We start from the raw sequence: 16,675 nt of genomic DNA on the forward strand, positions 1-16,675 counted from the left end.
ATTGCTTCCAAGCACTCTAATTCGACAGCTCCCTTGGGATAAGCGTTGGGTTAAGCTGCAGTTTTCACCTCTCAGCAGACCCTGCTCCCGTGCTCCTTGGGGCGGGCTCCTTCCCGCCTCCTCCCAGGCTCTGCAGTGAGGTCTCCACTCTGACTTATCCCGATTAGCGCTTGACCCCTGTTCCTGGGTTTGTCAGCTGTCTTTTGCTAGTCCACACGGCTTTTCAGCTTTGTTTAACTAAGTCCCCTGAAGATGATGTTCTAGATGATTGTGCCTGACTCACCGCATTTCACTTTAATGATTCAACTCCATGGAATCTAGAGGACCGTGTCAGGATTTACTTAAGCCTGCAGAGAATCAGTTACTACTGTTTGACTCGAGATTATACAAGTTAAAGGATCTCAGCATGTATACCGCTACTGCAAACGCTGGACTACATAAATATTCATAGTAAATATTAGTGCATGTATTCAACCTGTCAGAAACGTTTCTGCTCCAGTCTTTAAAATTCAATGTTCTGCTTCCAAGGCATGGAAGCCCACACTCCTCCTATCAAATTTTTAATGAGTTTTCCTGTTTTCCTGGTCATAGCTATAACCCACTTTGAACTTTCTGCTAGGAAGTGTTTCCATTTATTTTGCCTTACCTTCTTATATTTATAATTCTTTCTTCAGCTATACCTTTCTTTTTTATGAATCTGAGACATCCTCAGAGTTACTCTCTAGGATCTTCTATAAAACTGACAAACCATAACTCTTCTCTAAAGTACCATCTTTGATACTCTTTCACCTTCATTTTCTCAGATTCAAATGGTTTTCCCCCCTTTCAGTACTGTTAAATCCACACTTTTTTTGTCTCTGATGTGTAATGTATTTTTCAATCCTCTGTACATAACTGCTGTTTTCGTCTCATTAAAGAATTAACTGCAGCATTCAAAGAATACTCCTCTGCATTCCTTGAAGGACAGAAAGAAGAAACATCAGTATTAAGGTCTTTTACTAGCCACTAATACATCCCTGCATCAAATATTTACTGTGCTTAGGACTGAAGTCCACTCTTCTCATATCAGAGCACCGAAACAAATTGATTGGAATCTTCAAAATTATTGGAAAACAGGAATTACAGGTACATCAGGTTTTTTTCACAAACCGTTTGACCATTATCTTCAAGAGCTGCCATTTCTCAGCAGTGTCCACGGCAATATGAAATTTTAACAGACTACCTACGGGTGCTTTGTAAAGTGAGAAGAAAAATAAAACAAATATAAGAAGCACTAATTCATACTTCAACATCTTTTGTGGTGCTTCACACGTGAAATCAGACAGTACATACGCTGCATTGCCTCCTACCAGCCGTCAGTGATGTCGGAGCAGCCAGGGAAGCCTTGAGGGACGTCGGGGACAGCAGGGAGGGAGGGACGAAGGAGAAGGGGTGGGGGTGGCTCTCAGTCTCTGCTGGAGCAGAACTAGCTGCAGTTTGGCATCTTTTATCCTTCCTCAGAGGGAGGCACAATGTGCACGTACCTCTTCCACTGCCTTCACTACACTAGGAATTATCTTTGCTCATTGCTGCCTTGTACAGAACAATTATAAAATTATCACATGCTGGACACTAACCAGCTAACAAAGTTCTCCAAATAATCTACTTCCAGGTGAAGTACTTTAAGAATAAGCCATTAAGTTTTGGAGATGCAGCTGTTTAAGATCCACAACCAGGAGGTCTATACTTTACTATGGAAAAAATTTAATTTTCCATTACACAAATAATGTAATCTTTTATGTGTACATGAAGCCAATTTTGAAGACATGACAACTTTATGACAGTAACCTAAACAAATACACATTTCAAATTTACCAAATATCTAAACTATTGTAGTTTTGATTCTGGCTATGGCTTTAGAGAAAAACCACACTTAAACATGGTTTAACCGCTAACCTTTGTAGTAATTCCTCTGAGATTGTTTACTCACTCGGTATTTTTTCTCTTTTCATTCAAACTTCATGCAAATACGGGAAAGGCTTCTAGCCCTTCCACTACTTTATTCTTTTGCTTTAGGCTTCTAGTTGGAAAAATTGAAAATAAATGTGGTAGCTCACAAAAAAGCATTATACTAAAAGTATTCATGGATTTTACAGTTAGAAATATAATATATATAGGACAATATTAACTTTAAAGTGGAAGCCAAGCCAAGAAGAGAGCAAGACAGAAATGAATTGTTCATGAGAAATATATTTGAATAAAGAACTGCTGAGTTAGAGTACGCTGGCCAGGTTATTCCAAACTGTGCGAGACAGTAAAATCCATGCAGCAGGATGGCTGATACTTATAACAGTTTTTCCTGTTTAATTTACCTGTGAATGTAAACACTCAGGTATAAAAATGCATAATAAATTTTTAAGCTTGTTAAATTCTTGGACATAGTGATACTTTGTAGAACGGAGTTTAATAGGCAACGTGTAAAAAAGCATCTCATTTACACTGTATTACACTTTTAGCTTAATGAAATTTCTGTTGGTTTGGATCTGCAAGAAATATTGAAGTACCCTTCTCTTCATATTCTTTTCACTATTCACTGTTTCGCATCTTTCAATGATGTTTCTGCTTTCTAACTTGACAGTATCAATCTTTTTAGTCTGTTCTCAGAAGGGAACATCTCCAAGCCCTTCTCTCTCCAACCCAGTCATGGAAAATCCGTATCTTTTTTGCTTGGATAACTCCTGACTGTTTCACTGAGTTTCAGTTGATTCCTAAGCCTTGGAGTGCCTCTGATAAGCTATGGAAGCATGTAATTGGGGACGGATGATAGGAAATTGTGGGGATAAAAGAAGAAAAGAAAAAGAGGGAGAGGGGAGTAGAATCTCAGGATCTTCCATAGTGATGAGATGGCTAACTCATGGAAGGCATTTCAAGGAACTGTGCCCTCAGGTCAGCTCATGAACCACAGAAACCAAGCTCAGAATATCTTTAGCTCTTTTTGTTGCTTTATTTAGTATTGAAATGTTGTATTTTATGTACAAGTTATTTGTATATTGTCTGATAGCATGGACTGCATTTAAAAACTGCATCTCACAGTTCAAGCAAATGAATCAACACAATGGTTTGTTTCTTAAGGGCAAAATGAGAACAGTAAATTTTTAATTAGTCAAACAGGATTTATGAAAGAAAAATATACATCACTAAAGATTTGTGACCAAATTTGAGTTACAATTTACCAATTTACAATGTTAGCCAATGAATATAAAAAATCCAATTACCTATAAATGCAATAAAGCACTTCTGAAAACTAAAATTTAAACCCAACCATACCACCTAGATAAACAAAAGCACAGGAATTCATCCTTTGAGAGCTACAGAAAAAGTCTGACTTCAGCAGCAAGTTTAAGTGCATGCTCCAGGACTGGGACTTCAGCACGTAGATAATATCATATGAACAGCTGACTTGCTCCATACATTTTTGCTCACATAACAAATCACAGCATGTTACAGAGGATGATAAACCCTTAATTCAAATGCCACTTACTTGATCTCTTCCTGATTTGTGTGATGTCATGTGGCGGTCGAGCTGCGTTCTGTACGCGAACGTGTAACTGCACAAGGAGCAACTAAAGTTATCTTCGTTTTTTTCATGGCGATATTTAATGTGTTCCTTCAGAGAGGTAAAACGCTTGTACCCTCGATCACAATATGGGCAAGTAAGCAGTTGGGAAAACGCATCTGGTGTTCCTACACAGGAGAGACAACACACCATATTTAAATAAACGTAAGCTCTGAACTTATTAACATCAACAAACAAGCTTTACATTTAAATATATTACTGTAAGAAAACTTGCAGTTGCTAGAAGCTTCATTTGTTTTACAAAAGGATATTTTTTTTTTTTTTCTCCACAGGTATTACGTTACTAACTACAGTACGGTACAGTTGCCCCAGTGTATGAGTCAGCACAATATGATTACCCAAAACCACACCTCTCACAGTGAGTCTGTCGGACTTTCCAATACAGCACTAGAGCTTTTATATATCTACATATCTATATATATCTGTTTAAAAAGTGGTCTGAAAATTGTGAAGCATGGTTTAAGATCTAGTACTTTTTGTAGATCTGGTTAGCTCAACTACTGTCAATCCTCAAATCCTGTTTACAAATTTAAGTCTGCTACTGAAACATTTAATGGTTGTCCTGTTTTAAACTCCTAAGGAATAAACAATATTTGCAAGATGCAGGGAATATTTTTTCCTTTCTCTTTACGTAACACAGAATTGTAAGTGAAAAGAGAATAAAAAAAAAAAAAAGATTAAAACCATGATTTATAATTCTTATATCTGGACCTGTTGGAGTGGATTCGGAGGAGTGCTACAAAAATGACCAGAGGGCTGGAACAGCTCTCCTTATGAGGAAAAGCTGAGAGAGTTGAGGTTATTCAATATGGAGAAGAGAAGGCTCTGGGGAGACAGACCTTATTGTGGCCTTTCAACAATTCAAGGGGGCTTATAAGAAAGATGGGGACAGACTTTTTAATACGGCCTGTTGTGATAAGACAAGTGGTAATGGTTTTAAACTAAAAGAGGGCAGATTCAGACCAGATAGAAAAAAGAAATTTTTTATGATGAGGGTGGTGAAACACTGGAACAAGTTGCACAGAGGTGATAGATGCCTCATCCCTGGAAACGTTCAAGGTCAGGTTGGACAGGGCTCTGAGCAACCTGATCTAGTTGAAGATGTCCCTGCTTACTGCAGGAGGGTTGGTCTAGACGACCTTTAAAGGCCCCTTCCAATCCAAACTATTCTATGATTCTATGATACACAGATATGTACCTGTTAGTAGGACATATTGTCTGCAGGACTGAAAGAAGAGAGGACATACTGTCTGAGTGACAGAAAGGACAGAAATCAAATGTGAGGCCATAAATATGATTCTAATGTGATCTATGGAATCTATTCTGTTGGCTTTCATGAAGTTACTTCTGTAACAATACAGGACAAAGTGAAATCAGATTGAAGCTGAATATTAATTTCACAAGTCTATTTCTGAAAAGTAACCATTTATGAAGTTTTAACTCCATTTCTTATCAGCATATATTTATATCCCATGCATAGTAACTCACTCTATCCTTGAAAAATATTTTTTTTTAAAGGATTGAAAAAAAAATCTTTATACATTGATAAAAGTGTGTTTAAACAAATGTAGAGTTTGCTGTATTTAATCAAACTATCAATTTATAAGGTGTGGTATCCTCCAACAACTATGCTACTCTTCCATGCTTCAAGGGGAATGGGAAGCAAATTTTGCAAGGATGCACCTATACACCATGCTGAGCGAGGGCTGGAGAGGAAGGCGGAAGGTCTTTACTGATTACCATTTTATGCTATGAAGCACAAGGGGCAAATTTGTACGCGTTGTCATTTTAAGTTGCAGAACTATAAGCATTATTAATACTCATAAAATTAACCAGTACTTTAGAAAGTACTTTAGAATTATTTATCTTCATGACCTCTCCTAGCAGTTATCACCACAGATTGATGATATGCTCTACGAAGTAGTGACTTGTTCTGTTTGTGAGAAATTTACTGACTATTTTTACTGAGTGTGCCATTGTTCTTGCAACAGTGGAAAAGAAAAGCCAGACCAGTTTTCATTACTACTAAAAAATAACACCTTCTCTGTCATATACGTACTGTTAGACTCTTTACAGTAACAGACAACGTATTGCTCATATTGCACTGGCTGTCCTGTTTTTCTATCCCTTTCTGCTTTTCCTGGTTTAGCCAGGTTGTCCAGAAATGAACCCGTCCCCACATACGTAGACACAGTATGCTTCCCTTTGATTCTCTTTTTTCCATCTACAATTCAATTCACCTGACATAAAGAATATTCGATTTCAGTACAAATACAACTCAGTGGAAATGTCAGAAGCATGTTAACTTAAATTCTGTTTCCATTGGAGCAAATAGCTTCACAACAGTTTCCCAAAGCCAGTAAACAAAGACTCTGTCCCTTCCCTTGTCCAGTCCTTCAGACTGGAAGCACGTATCTTTAGCAACTACCACTATATTATTGGCATTTTCTGTTCCAAATGATAAAAATACCGAACATTATTCTTCAGCATCGTGATTTTCAGAATACTTTCCAGTGAACTTACTGGGGTAGATCCAGTTTAAATTATTAATATAAATTTGCATTCTTAATGATTACATGGAAATCATATTGCAGGCCTATGGAGCTAACTTGACGATCTGTGCCACTGCAACCACAGACTAAAATCTTAAATTAATAAAATTGTAATTTTTAGGATGCTACTGTTGACCATATATCGTACAGGAATTTTGCAAAACTTGCAAAGAAAACCACAAAATATTAGTAATTCAGGTCCTATTTCTGTATAAAAATAGGCAGATACACAGTTTAAACTTTTCAAATATTTTAATTTACTTAATTTTTTTCTAAAATCTCTAATATCATAAAATCTCTGGAAGAGCACAACAAAATTGTGAGCATTACCCCTTCCACTGCCCTCCCTTGCACTCTAATACAGTAGTACGGCTACAATGACATTTTTTGTTCAATTATGTAAATTTTTTAAAATGACTGGAACGTGACTACTCCTAACCCTTTATGCAGGATGTTATCTTCTTTTGAAAAATCTTAAATACTTAATAAAGGAACACAATCTGGTTGAAAATGCAGTTTTCACAGACTATCAAAGCTGAACATTTCAGAAAGCAGCACAGAACACAAAACCAGTCTGAAGGTTTTGCCTTCAAATATGTGTTTTATGATGAAGAAATGAACAAAGCATGACTTCTCGTCTCACTCAGAAGAACATTTTAAGCATGAAATGTCCTTAGAGGAAAAAAAGACATCTACTTAAAATCTAAAATGCTGCTACTTATTTGTTTCTGAGTAATTTAAAAATAATAAACTACAATGGTGCATTGATTTGCACCATACAAACTTACAAACCTGGAGGAAAGCAGCTAAGAGTAAAGTAATAATAATAAAAAACTTTCTCATTTCATTATGAAATAATATTTTCAAAGTCTATTGGAAAGTCCAAATTTCTTAATCGGCTTCCATTAAGAAAAATAACAACAGGTCAGTATTTTATTTTACATAAACATTTCTGTATAAACAATGTTTCTTTTTTCTTCACAGCTGTCTTTTCAGAAAAAACCCTAAAGCCAGTGATAGAATGGCTACCTAATAAAAGAACTCCTGTAAGAAAAGAAACATGTTATAACTCCCCCCAAGTTGTTCTTACATAAAACTACACTCTCTTGCTTCAGTCCCATTATATTTAATAAATGCTTGTTCCATTCTTTCATGTAGTGCTAGTGAATGGATTATGAGAGCTTGAATTTTTTCTTCCAGTTACTGGAAGTTATCATTTAAGTACCCAGACAATTGAACCCCAGTGAACATCTTGTTTCATAAAATCAAGTAGTACTGTTTTTGCGTGATGATCCCATCCTCTCATATTTATTTCCCTAAGATTTTAAATATTTTTTTCCAAAGTTACACGCGTATGCATTGTCTTCTAAAGTACAACAGAACTTTTGGGTCAGCTACTTAGTATAATCTGTTTCGTAAGAACTGAACTGGTGGCATATTTACCATTTTCATCCTGACCACTAGCTTCTGGCGTGCCTTGTCTCTGGTCCTCCTCAGGTGCTTCAGGATAGATAACAGCGGTATCTTCTTGTTGAAGGAATTCCTCAACATTAGGGTCATGGTTTTGTTCATTTTCTGCATCAGAATCACATTCATCTTCTTTTACTAAGAGTGAAAACAAGATACGAGATATGAAATGAAGAGTTTAAAAAGAACACAAATGAGATTAAGTAATTCACATTTCCAAATCAACCTCTATCCAAGGATTTCAAAACTTTTTACAACTACTAGTATAGGTCAAGCCCTTTAAGATGTAGGAATATGTCAAGTTTTAAAACAGAGAATCAGTGGCATAATGACATTAAAAAATTTGACTAAAACCAGTTTGCTTCTTTAACTCAGTGCATTTTTATCATTTCAGATTTATCTGTTTCTCTCAACTTCCCTAAAAATCTTAAATGCAATATTAATCATGATTTAGCCCTTGTCATTTGAGGGCCAGCTTACACTTTCAGCTCCTATGTTTGCAAAAGTCCATTTGTTGCCTTCAAGACATTTTTTAATGTTATTTAAGACCTGTTCATTAGCACAATCCCAGAAGGTATTTCGTTGGCTGGTTGACACATAGCAAACTTGAACTTCAGGTAGCTTGCTCTCCGACACTGGAAATGGGTATCAAAAAGTTTTCAGATCCAGTTAACATCCTTCAACGTTTTCCAGCTTAAGAAAATACTCAATGAACAATTGTATTTTAAAGTTAGTGAACAATAAATATTTTACTTAATGTTTTGTACGATAATTATTTGCTAGAAGCTATTTGCCTAAACATATTGTTGACAGAGTTTATTTTTACCATGGTGGAACATTCTGTGAGAGCTCTGCCTGCAGCACACTAAATCATGACAGATCTCTTCCACGATTAATAATGTGAGCTATATTTTCAATAGGAAGGAGAAGTTTTACGATTCATCTTTCAGTGTGAAGTCACATACTCAATTTACAAATTGACACAATCTTTTTATGACATGAGACAGTCTTTCTCATATATAGACTAATGTAATACATAACGTAGTTCTTCATACTTGTCTGGGGAGACCCGACTTTACAGCAATTAAAAAGAATGCGTGAATCTACATTTTTAACATATCTACGTTTAGGTTGTTTTTTGTTTGGTTGGTTTTTCTACTAAGGCTTACACCAATAATATCTAACTATTTAGTGTTAAGGGCTTTTAAAAATAACATATAAAAGTCTTTTAAAAAGCTGGATGGGCTGTATGCTAAATTTTTTGTCAATCAGAGAAATAACAAAATAACAAAGCATCTGTTTTGGTTTGATTCTGAAACCGAAGAGACACATTTTATTTTGCCTTCTGCATAATCATTACAGAGGAGCTGATAATAATATACAGTATTAGCTGAAATTTATTTTGGCATATTCCTTATTAGTTTAAAAGACTACCTATTGACCTGTAGTTGTATTCTACACAACTATGTGTAAGATCTGTGCTATTCCTCATTTTGCTCTGAAGTCACTGGGAGACGTGGTGCTGCAGTCAGTCCTTGCGTGGGAGGACTGACCTGTGTCACTGGTCATCTACAACTCCGTGCCCAGGACATCTGAAAGGAGCTCAGGCTATTCTTCCTCAGCTAAAACACTGTTTACAACATAAGACCTCTAGTGTGGAAAATCAAAGCAGTTAAAATAAAGAGAGGTGGGAGAACTTCAAAGATATCAGAAGGATAGTCACCTAGTCAAAATTCAATAGCACTTTATGAATAAGGGACTCAGATTAACAAAGAAATACCTGTACATCCAACTTCATCTGTCTGAGCTTCAGGCCCCAGGATTTCCTTTGTTTCTTTTCCAGCTGAAATAGTGCAAAAAGACGAATGAATATTTAAAAAAAAAAAAAACCAAACACAACAAAGAAAAGCCACACACACCACCACCAACATAATATATTTATTTCTTCAGCAATTTTTTCCCGTTTCCGTATTGTTTAGAAGAACTGCATTTTAACACAATGATCTTTCAAAAATATGAATTCCACACTAGTTCAGCAGCATTTAATATGTACAATATCTTTGTAGTTCAGCTGATTAAAGAAATGAGATCCTACAAGGAAGTAATACTCAACACTAACCATTATTTGAAGAAAGGTAAAGACAGGGACAGCAAATTCAGAATCAGCTACTTAAATAATCCTATCTACAAATGCAGCTATCTGATACACAGAAATATTATTTCTGGAAACCAGAGTATCATAAACCAAATACGTTTACATTATTTTCTCCAGTTAGCAATTTTCAGAAATGATTGATGGTTCGCTAGTAATGTCTGAGAACAGCTACCTAATGCGTCCTTTCTTGTAAACTGTCTAGAAACCACTTATATGCTGCGACTGATCAAACAAACAAGGATTTTAAACACATGCTCCACACTACAGATCAACTGTGCACTACAAAAATGTTTCATGTATCAATGATAATATCCAGTATGAGTCCGCAGGTACCAGAAGTCCACAGAACTAACACCATGGAGCCCACCTGCCTCCGAAGCTCCACCAGCTCCTGCTGAGCTGCAGCATTCAAGGATGCAGCATGGAAGTTTTAACTCACTACAGGTTGTTGGTTCAAATCAATAAATGGCCCAAATTGTTCCTAACTTACGTTCGCTGGGTAGCCTGGACCGGGAAGTTCCGATTAGAAAGGCCACTGCTGCCATTTCTACCAGTAACTGGCTTACAGTAGGAACGCCTAGGAAAGCTATGTTGGTTTTTCCACTCCTTTATCAGTAGTATACTATGCTAATATACGTGAAATTAAACCACTATTTCACAATTTTGTTATGGAAACCTTAGACGCTTCAGAGCTACACTGCAGAAGAAGACTCTTGCATGATGCAGGAGGTTGGACTACACAACTGCTATGGTCTGAAATGGCAATTGCTGCACTTTTATTTACCTTATTTCACTCTGCTTCAGTGCAGGGAAAAATTCTTTAGTTTAGCTAGTCAAAATCCCGGAACATTCCATCTTTTTCATTACAGGAGAAGCCAATTTCTTCTTTACAAAGAAAATGATAAATTCTAGGAGAATTCTAAGTTCTCCAATAAAACCGGACTCCTTAAAGGAAAAGATGGTCAATTCTGTCTACTTTGATAAAATCCCACAGACCCAAAATATATGGAAACTATAACTGCAGACAATCACAAACAAGAAATATACTTAAAAGGAAACTGTAACTCTTAAATCTTACTTTAATTTTAATTGTCATCTAAAAAAACGCCCTAAACAGTTCATATTTTATTGGTCAATACTGGATTTTGAACTAATTGTATTTTTGGCTCATGATACAACAGACTTGGTTCAGAATTTGTAAGATGGATGACCGCATGCAATACAAATTTAAATCCAAAATTTAATATCTTAAAAACAATCATGATGTAAACCCACTATTTTTCTTTAAAAAGAGTTTGTGATTTTTCTTCATTATGAAATAGGCTCTATGGAAGACGGGAATATGAGTAAGTTATTACTAATACAAATCTAAATTATAGCATCTCTAGCAAATTCCATTGGCTTCAGTACAAATAGAAGATATGCTTCCCAAGGTAATGTCAAGGAATTTATGGCATTACTGATGAATCTCGGTTAAAAACTCTCTCAATCCTAGTAATCATAAGCTCTTTTTGATACTGTCTCTTCCCAACATCTAAATGTGGGGTAAAAGACAGGCAGGAGCTCTTTTCCACAAGGGGTGATCTTCTTTAATGCTGCAGGAATAATTCATAATTTGAAAAATGTTAAGACATAATGTTAGCTATGACCGGTCAGCATAGGAGAGCAACTTGGCAATTATGCCCTCAGAAGCCCAATTACCATGCTGCAAAGACAGCTGCTGGGAAGCAACGGGAAGGGATGTGATGATGAGGGAACAGATCTTAAGACACTGTTACACCAAGGAGAAATCACAGCTCTGAATTCCAGAAGATATTTGAGCTACCTGCTGAATGACTGCTTAAATACAGGTCTCCACAAAAAGCATCTAGGGCATGAATATCCATCTTGGCATTACATCTGGACACACCAGATAATTCTAAAACGTGTTCTTGGACCTCTGTATCTCATCATTGCTTATGAGCAGCTCCTTAGAGATATGGTGGTACTTCCTAGGGTTAAACACGAATGATTTTCAGATCACAGGCAACAGCGTGTACTGGCAGTGAACATGCATGACACTATCACTGTGTCATAGGCTGACTGTAAAGATCTCTGCAGGGGTAAGATAACTGACCAAATTTAAACCACTAGCAAAATGGAAATTCTGGTTGTAGGCAGAAAGACAAACTTCCCTGAAATTTCCACTGCAGTCTTGCCATCAGAGAAGGCAATAAATTCCAAAGACCATCAAAAGAGTTTCTACTTCAAATTCTTTAGAGGTAATTTTCTGATATACAACTCGTGTGTAACAGGCACTATATACAGCTTACAGTATTGCTGAGTTGATCAAAAAGATGCCTCACTTTTCCAGTCTTCCTCCTAAATGAAATTAATACAAAATAGCGCAGCAATCTTCCTGAGGAACCCACCACACTGAAAGAACACAATCCATTTTACAGCACATAAGCTCAACCTAAGTTAAAGGAAATTTTTGAGTTCCAGGAAGAGCTTAAATATAAACCATAACTTCATTAATTGTAAAGGTTATTTCAAAGTCTGGACTATTTTTTAAATTTTTCAATTTTTCAAAGATGTATTTGTTCCAAGCCTGAGACCTCTAGATTTGCTAAATACTTATAATACATAATAATGTTTTTCAAGTGTATGAATATAATAAGTCAATAAGTTTAAACTTTGCTTTTTTAAAGCAAAAAAAAAGAAAAGTCATATTACAGAATCACTGCACACAAGAACTTTGGCACACTGCCAGCAACTTGTACAGGATACACGTGGTTCACTTTTCCAAACCCATATGAATGTTTCAGTTAAACCTCTTGAGATACACACCTTATATTTAAAACACCTGTTTCAAAGGTCTTTTAGAAATTCAGTTAGAATGACTGGAAACGGAAGGAAACTAATCTGATAAAGAAATGTTACGTGTGTTGTTTCTATTCTTGGGCATTTGTGAACAGAATAAATATGTTAAAAACTCATACTGTCAAGTTCAACGAAACCCAAGAACTTTCAGTACTGCTTTACCCATGAAACACAACTTGCTACACTGCTCTAGTGTATGTTTTCTAAAAATAATCACCAGACCTGAAGATGGTATTAGTGTTGCACGGACACCTACTCCAGCACCTTTCCCTGGATGAGAGAGATGATATACTCAATATGCCTCTCTCCAGATTTCTAACGTGCAACCAAGACTGCTGGTATGATTTTGAGCTCACACCTTTCCTTCTAGGAAAGCTGTAAAAAATTAAACAGTACTTTAACTTAGCAAATCAAAGCTTCATAAGACCTAACGTAGCCTTCATTTTTCACATGTAGTCATCACTAGAAATTCAAACAATTTAATACAAAACCCCTTATATCAAATAAAAAACCCTCCAGACTGCTACAAAGGAGGCTTCAGTACACATAGTTTTTACAGAAGAAATTTATGGTAGTTTGAGCAAGCCTGTATAGCAATTGCTTAATCTTTTATCTGTCTAAACACTGGCAAAAGTCTATCTTTGCAAGCAGTGACCCCAGCAGAGAAAATATTGCCTACATTGTGATTCTACAATCACAGTATACTTTGGTTCAAATGCTTCATTTTAGTAAACAAATTTTAAAAGGTTAAATATGGTACCTTTGAAATAAGGAATCAAAAAAAAAAAAAAAAATGCCATCACATGTCCAGAGCTTTGAAAAACTCTAGAATGTTGTCTGGGGCAAGACACTGTTGTGACTACCTGTAGGTACACCTCCAGTGAACATTCAGTCCAAAGGGTCTTGACCCAGTATCTCTGTGTGCCAATGCTCTTCTTCACTACATATTTCAGGTTTCCTACATCTATGCTTGAAAGGTTCAAGAAATAGTCTACATACAGCCCATTTTTACGTAACTTTGACTCCTGATAGTTAGAGCCTGCAGTAGAGCAAAGATATTATCGGAGAACTAAGAAAATTAGCTACCTAATAATTGAGCTCCAAAATACTCATTTCCCTGCACAGCATACCTTGGCAGTAGCAGCTATGTAAAAACAGGCTGCGTTGATGCTATTCTTTGAACTCTCAGCTGTTCTCTCTCAGCTGGACTGCAGTTAGGGACCATATGATTGCTTTCTGTTTATTTAGATGTGAGGTCATGTAATTTGTTTTAAACCACCAGTTTTAACAAGGTGGATGCTAAAGAGTTGTGGCTGGAGTTCAGACACAAACAGGGATATGACAGAAAATATTCCGTATCTTGTAGGGGATTAAGGCCAAATTCCGCAATAAATTCCACTAATTTATGCATTTATCCCAATTTGGCTCAAACGTAAGCATGCTGTGCAGTATTATGAAAACTCAGTATCTGATTCCACAGTAAAAAAGGTCCATTTCCTGATTGCTTCAAATTTTCAGTTTCTAAAGCCGCTGCATAGTATGTACAACATTTACCTCCTTCCAGCGTTCTCAAAATACAGATTTGTTATGAGTAAGATAACCTATTCTAAAACTAATAATGTAAAAATTATTTTTTCTGGCAATATTTTACAAAAGAAAAGGCCAAAGCAGCTCACAGGCAGAAATTTACATCTGAATATTATTTTGTTTCATGTTTTTGGCTTACTGCTTACTCCCCGAGCGGAGCAAACCCTGAACCTTACCAGGAGCTACGGCAGAGACCGGCCATGCAAAGACTTGGAAAAATTAAAAGCAAGTAACTAGTCTCTGATCAGCCTTGAGAATGCTGCGTCCGCAGATTTGAAGTTCCTGTTTAACAATGCAAATGGAATGAATACACCTCCAAATCTGCCTCAAATTTTAAATAAAGAATATAAAATATATTACAATAAATGTTAGAAAATGTCTTCTTTGATTATGAATACCACGTTATTTCAGTAACAAAGTGACCAAATAATTCTATTGAGTCTCCTTTTCAGAAATGTTTCTCTACATAGCATCATAAGTGAAAAAGAACATACCTTCATCTTCCCAGCAACTGTTTGTACTCCCTTCTCTTTCACTGTTTTCTGGTAATACTGTATGGTCTGTTGGCAAGTCATCTTCTGGCACACTAGCATCACAGTCTGCTGCATCAGTTACACTTTCTTCTTCCACTATATGCAATTTATCTTCATCATCTGAATCTGAGTTTGCTTCTACCACGTTATTATAATTGGTGACTGTGGACAGACAAAAAGTAAAAGACCGATCGATATATTTTTAATTTACAGCATGGAGGTTCAAAGCTTTCAGGTTAGATGCTATATCTGGGGTATCTCTAGGGAGTCACATTATTTCTTCTTTCCATATGGGGATAGCAGGGGCTTGTGAGCAACCAGGATGTAATGGCAGCACACAAGGAGACATCTGACAGCTGCTGGGCTTCCATCACTACTAGGAACCACGATACCTCTCACTTCTGCACACCCCTCATAAGGCTGCACAAGAAAAGGCAGCAGACAACTCCAGAGTTGTCTTCTGCGCCACACCAAAGCATCAGGCTTCCAGTCGGATCACTCCAATTTGGATATCAGCATTACTGTAAGTTTCCTTTAAGAATATGATTGGGCTGCTCAATAATCTACGAAACACTTAATACTGATAAACAACATTTACCGCATGTTTTGTTACAGACAGACGTGTATAATGAGGATACAGCAATCAGCGGAGTACAGTTGGAACAAAACTGCAGGGAAACAACCGGCGCTGAGGTCCAAGTGACCCCAGGCTGAGCACACTCCAGAGACACCAGCCCAGTCGCTGCATCTGGTCCCACAGATCAAGCCCTCGTCTGCAGTGACGCAAGCTAGCTGTGCTAAACCAGCCCATCTTCTTGTTGGCTTTTCCTCTAACTGATGCCACCCTCATGCTCTGTAATCAAGCAGCAACAAACGGTAACAATAAGGAAATTTGATTCAGAAGGGCCAAAGTGCTCCTGATCCAAGGTAAAACGCTGTTGTAGTTACACCTGAAGATCACACTAAAGTCTCAGCAGGATGAATGTGAAAGGAAAAATCTCATAGGTGACTTAGAAAGGAAATCTCACATAACATTTTCCCCAGCAACCATGAAAAGGTAATACTACTACTTTTTCAGCCTGGAGAACATACTGTCAGCATCTTGTAGACAAAGGATTACATGATGACATATATGATTCTGTCATAAGGGAGAAGATTATTATTAAAATTATCAAATCTGTAAGCACAAAAGATCACTTATGGTCATTTCACTTCCAACTGTAAGGATTATGTATTAAGAAAAAAAACGACTTTCACAATCTGTTGAAATGTCTGTGACTCATACTGAAGTTAAACTATTAAACATTTATGGAAGATCTATATATGTATTACTTCTTTACTGCCAAGTTTTAACTTCTTACTGAAATGCTTCAAAATACAGTTTAAGAAAGAGAATAAATTTATCAATGAATAAACTAACAAGACGTGTCTTGGCCACGGCACTCCTTCAGTGGTTATCAGAATTATACCTGGAAGGCATATAATCATGCTACTTTATGATACCTGCATCCTGTCACTGTTAGCACATGAGAAGCCAGACTGCTTCTTTCAAGTGAAATCCTGCCTATTAAGGTAGATAAATAGCAAACCAGACTCCTGCTCTTCTAAAGTTAGCTTATTTTAAAATAGGTGTTCTAGTCATTTAAAAATGTATTTAAGCAGGGAAAGTGAGTAACATTATGAATCGACAAGCTACTATCTAATTTCCTCTCAGTTCAGGAGAAAAATGTCTCATCTAATCCCCCAAGAAGCATGAGAAAAAAAGAGTGTTCTGAATTTAAAACAATCATTCCATGTTTCCATATTTTACACACATAGCGTTGTTTGAAAAATCTAGTACATCCCGCTACTCATGGTATCGACATCTTCTAAGACAAAAAATTTGGGCAAACTGCCTAAATAC

General features: G+C 36.6%; 1 protein-coding gene across 1 annotated transcript in view; it reads right to left on the minus strand.

The window, feature by feature from the left end:
- Positions 1-16,675, minus strand: part of ZEB1 (zinc finger E-box binding homeobox 1) — a 126,755-nt gene that overhangs the window by 10,793 nt on the left and 99,287 nt on the right. Inside the window, exons 2-5 of the mRNA XM_086614988.1 lie at positions 14,734-14,934; positions 9,416-9,478; positions 7,612-7,773; positions 3,521-3,723 (exon numbers count right to left, since the gene is read on the minus strand). Of these exons, the coding sequence (XP_086471114.1) occupies positions 3,521-3,723; positions 7,612-7,773; positions 9,416-9,478; positions 14,734-14,934 (629 nt within the window). The remainder of the gene's footprint in view (positions 1-3,520; positions 3,724-7,611; positions 7,774-9,415; positions 9,479-14,733; positions 14,935-16,675) is intronic.

Source organism: Tauraco erythrolophus, chromosome 7 (assembly GCF_009769465.1).
Source record: "Tauraco erythrolophus isolate bTauEry1 chromosome 7, bTauEry1.pri, whole genome shotgun sequence".
In the NCBI taxonomy this organism is placed as follows: domain Eukaryota; kingdom Metazoa; phylum Chordata; class Aves; order Musophagiformes; family Musophagidae; genus Tauraco; species Tauraco erythrolophus.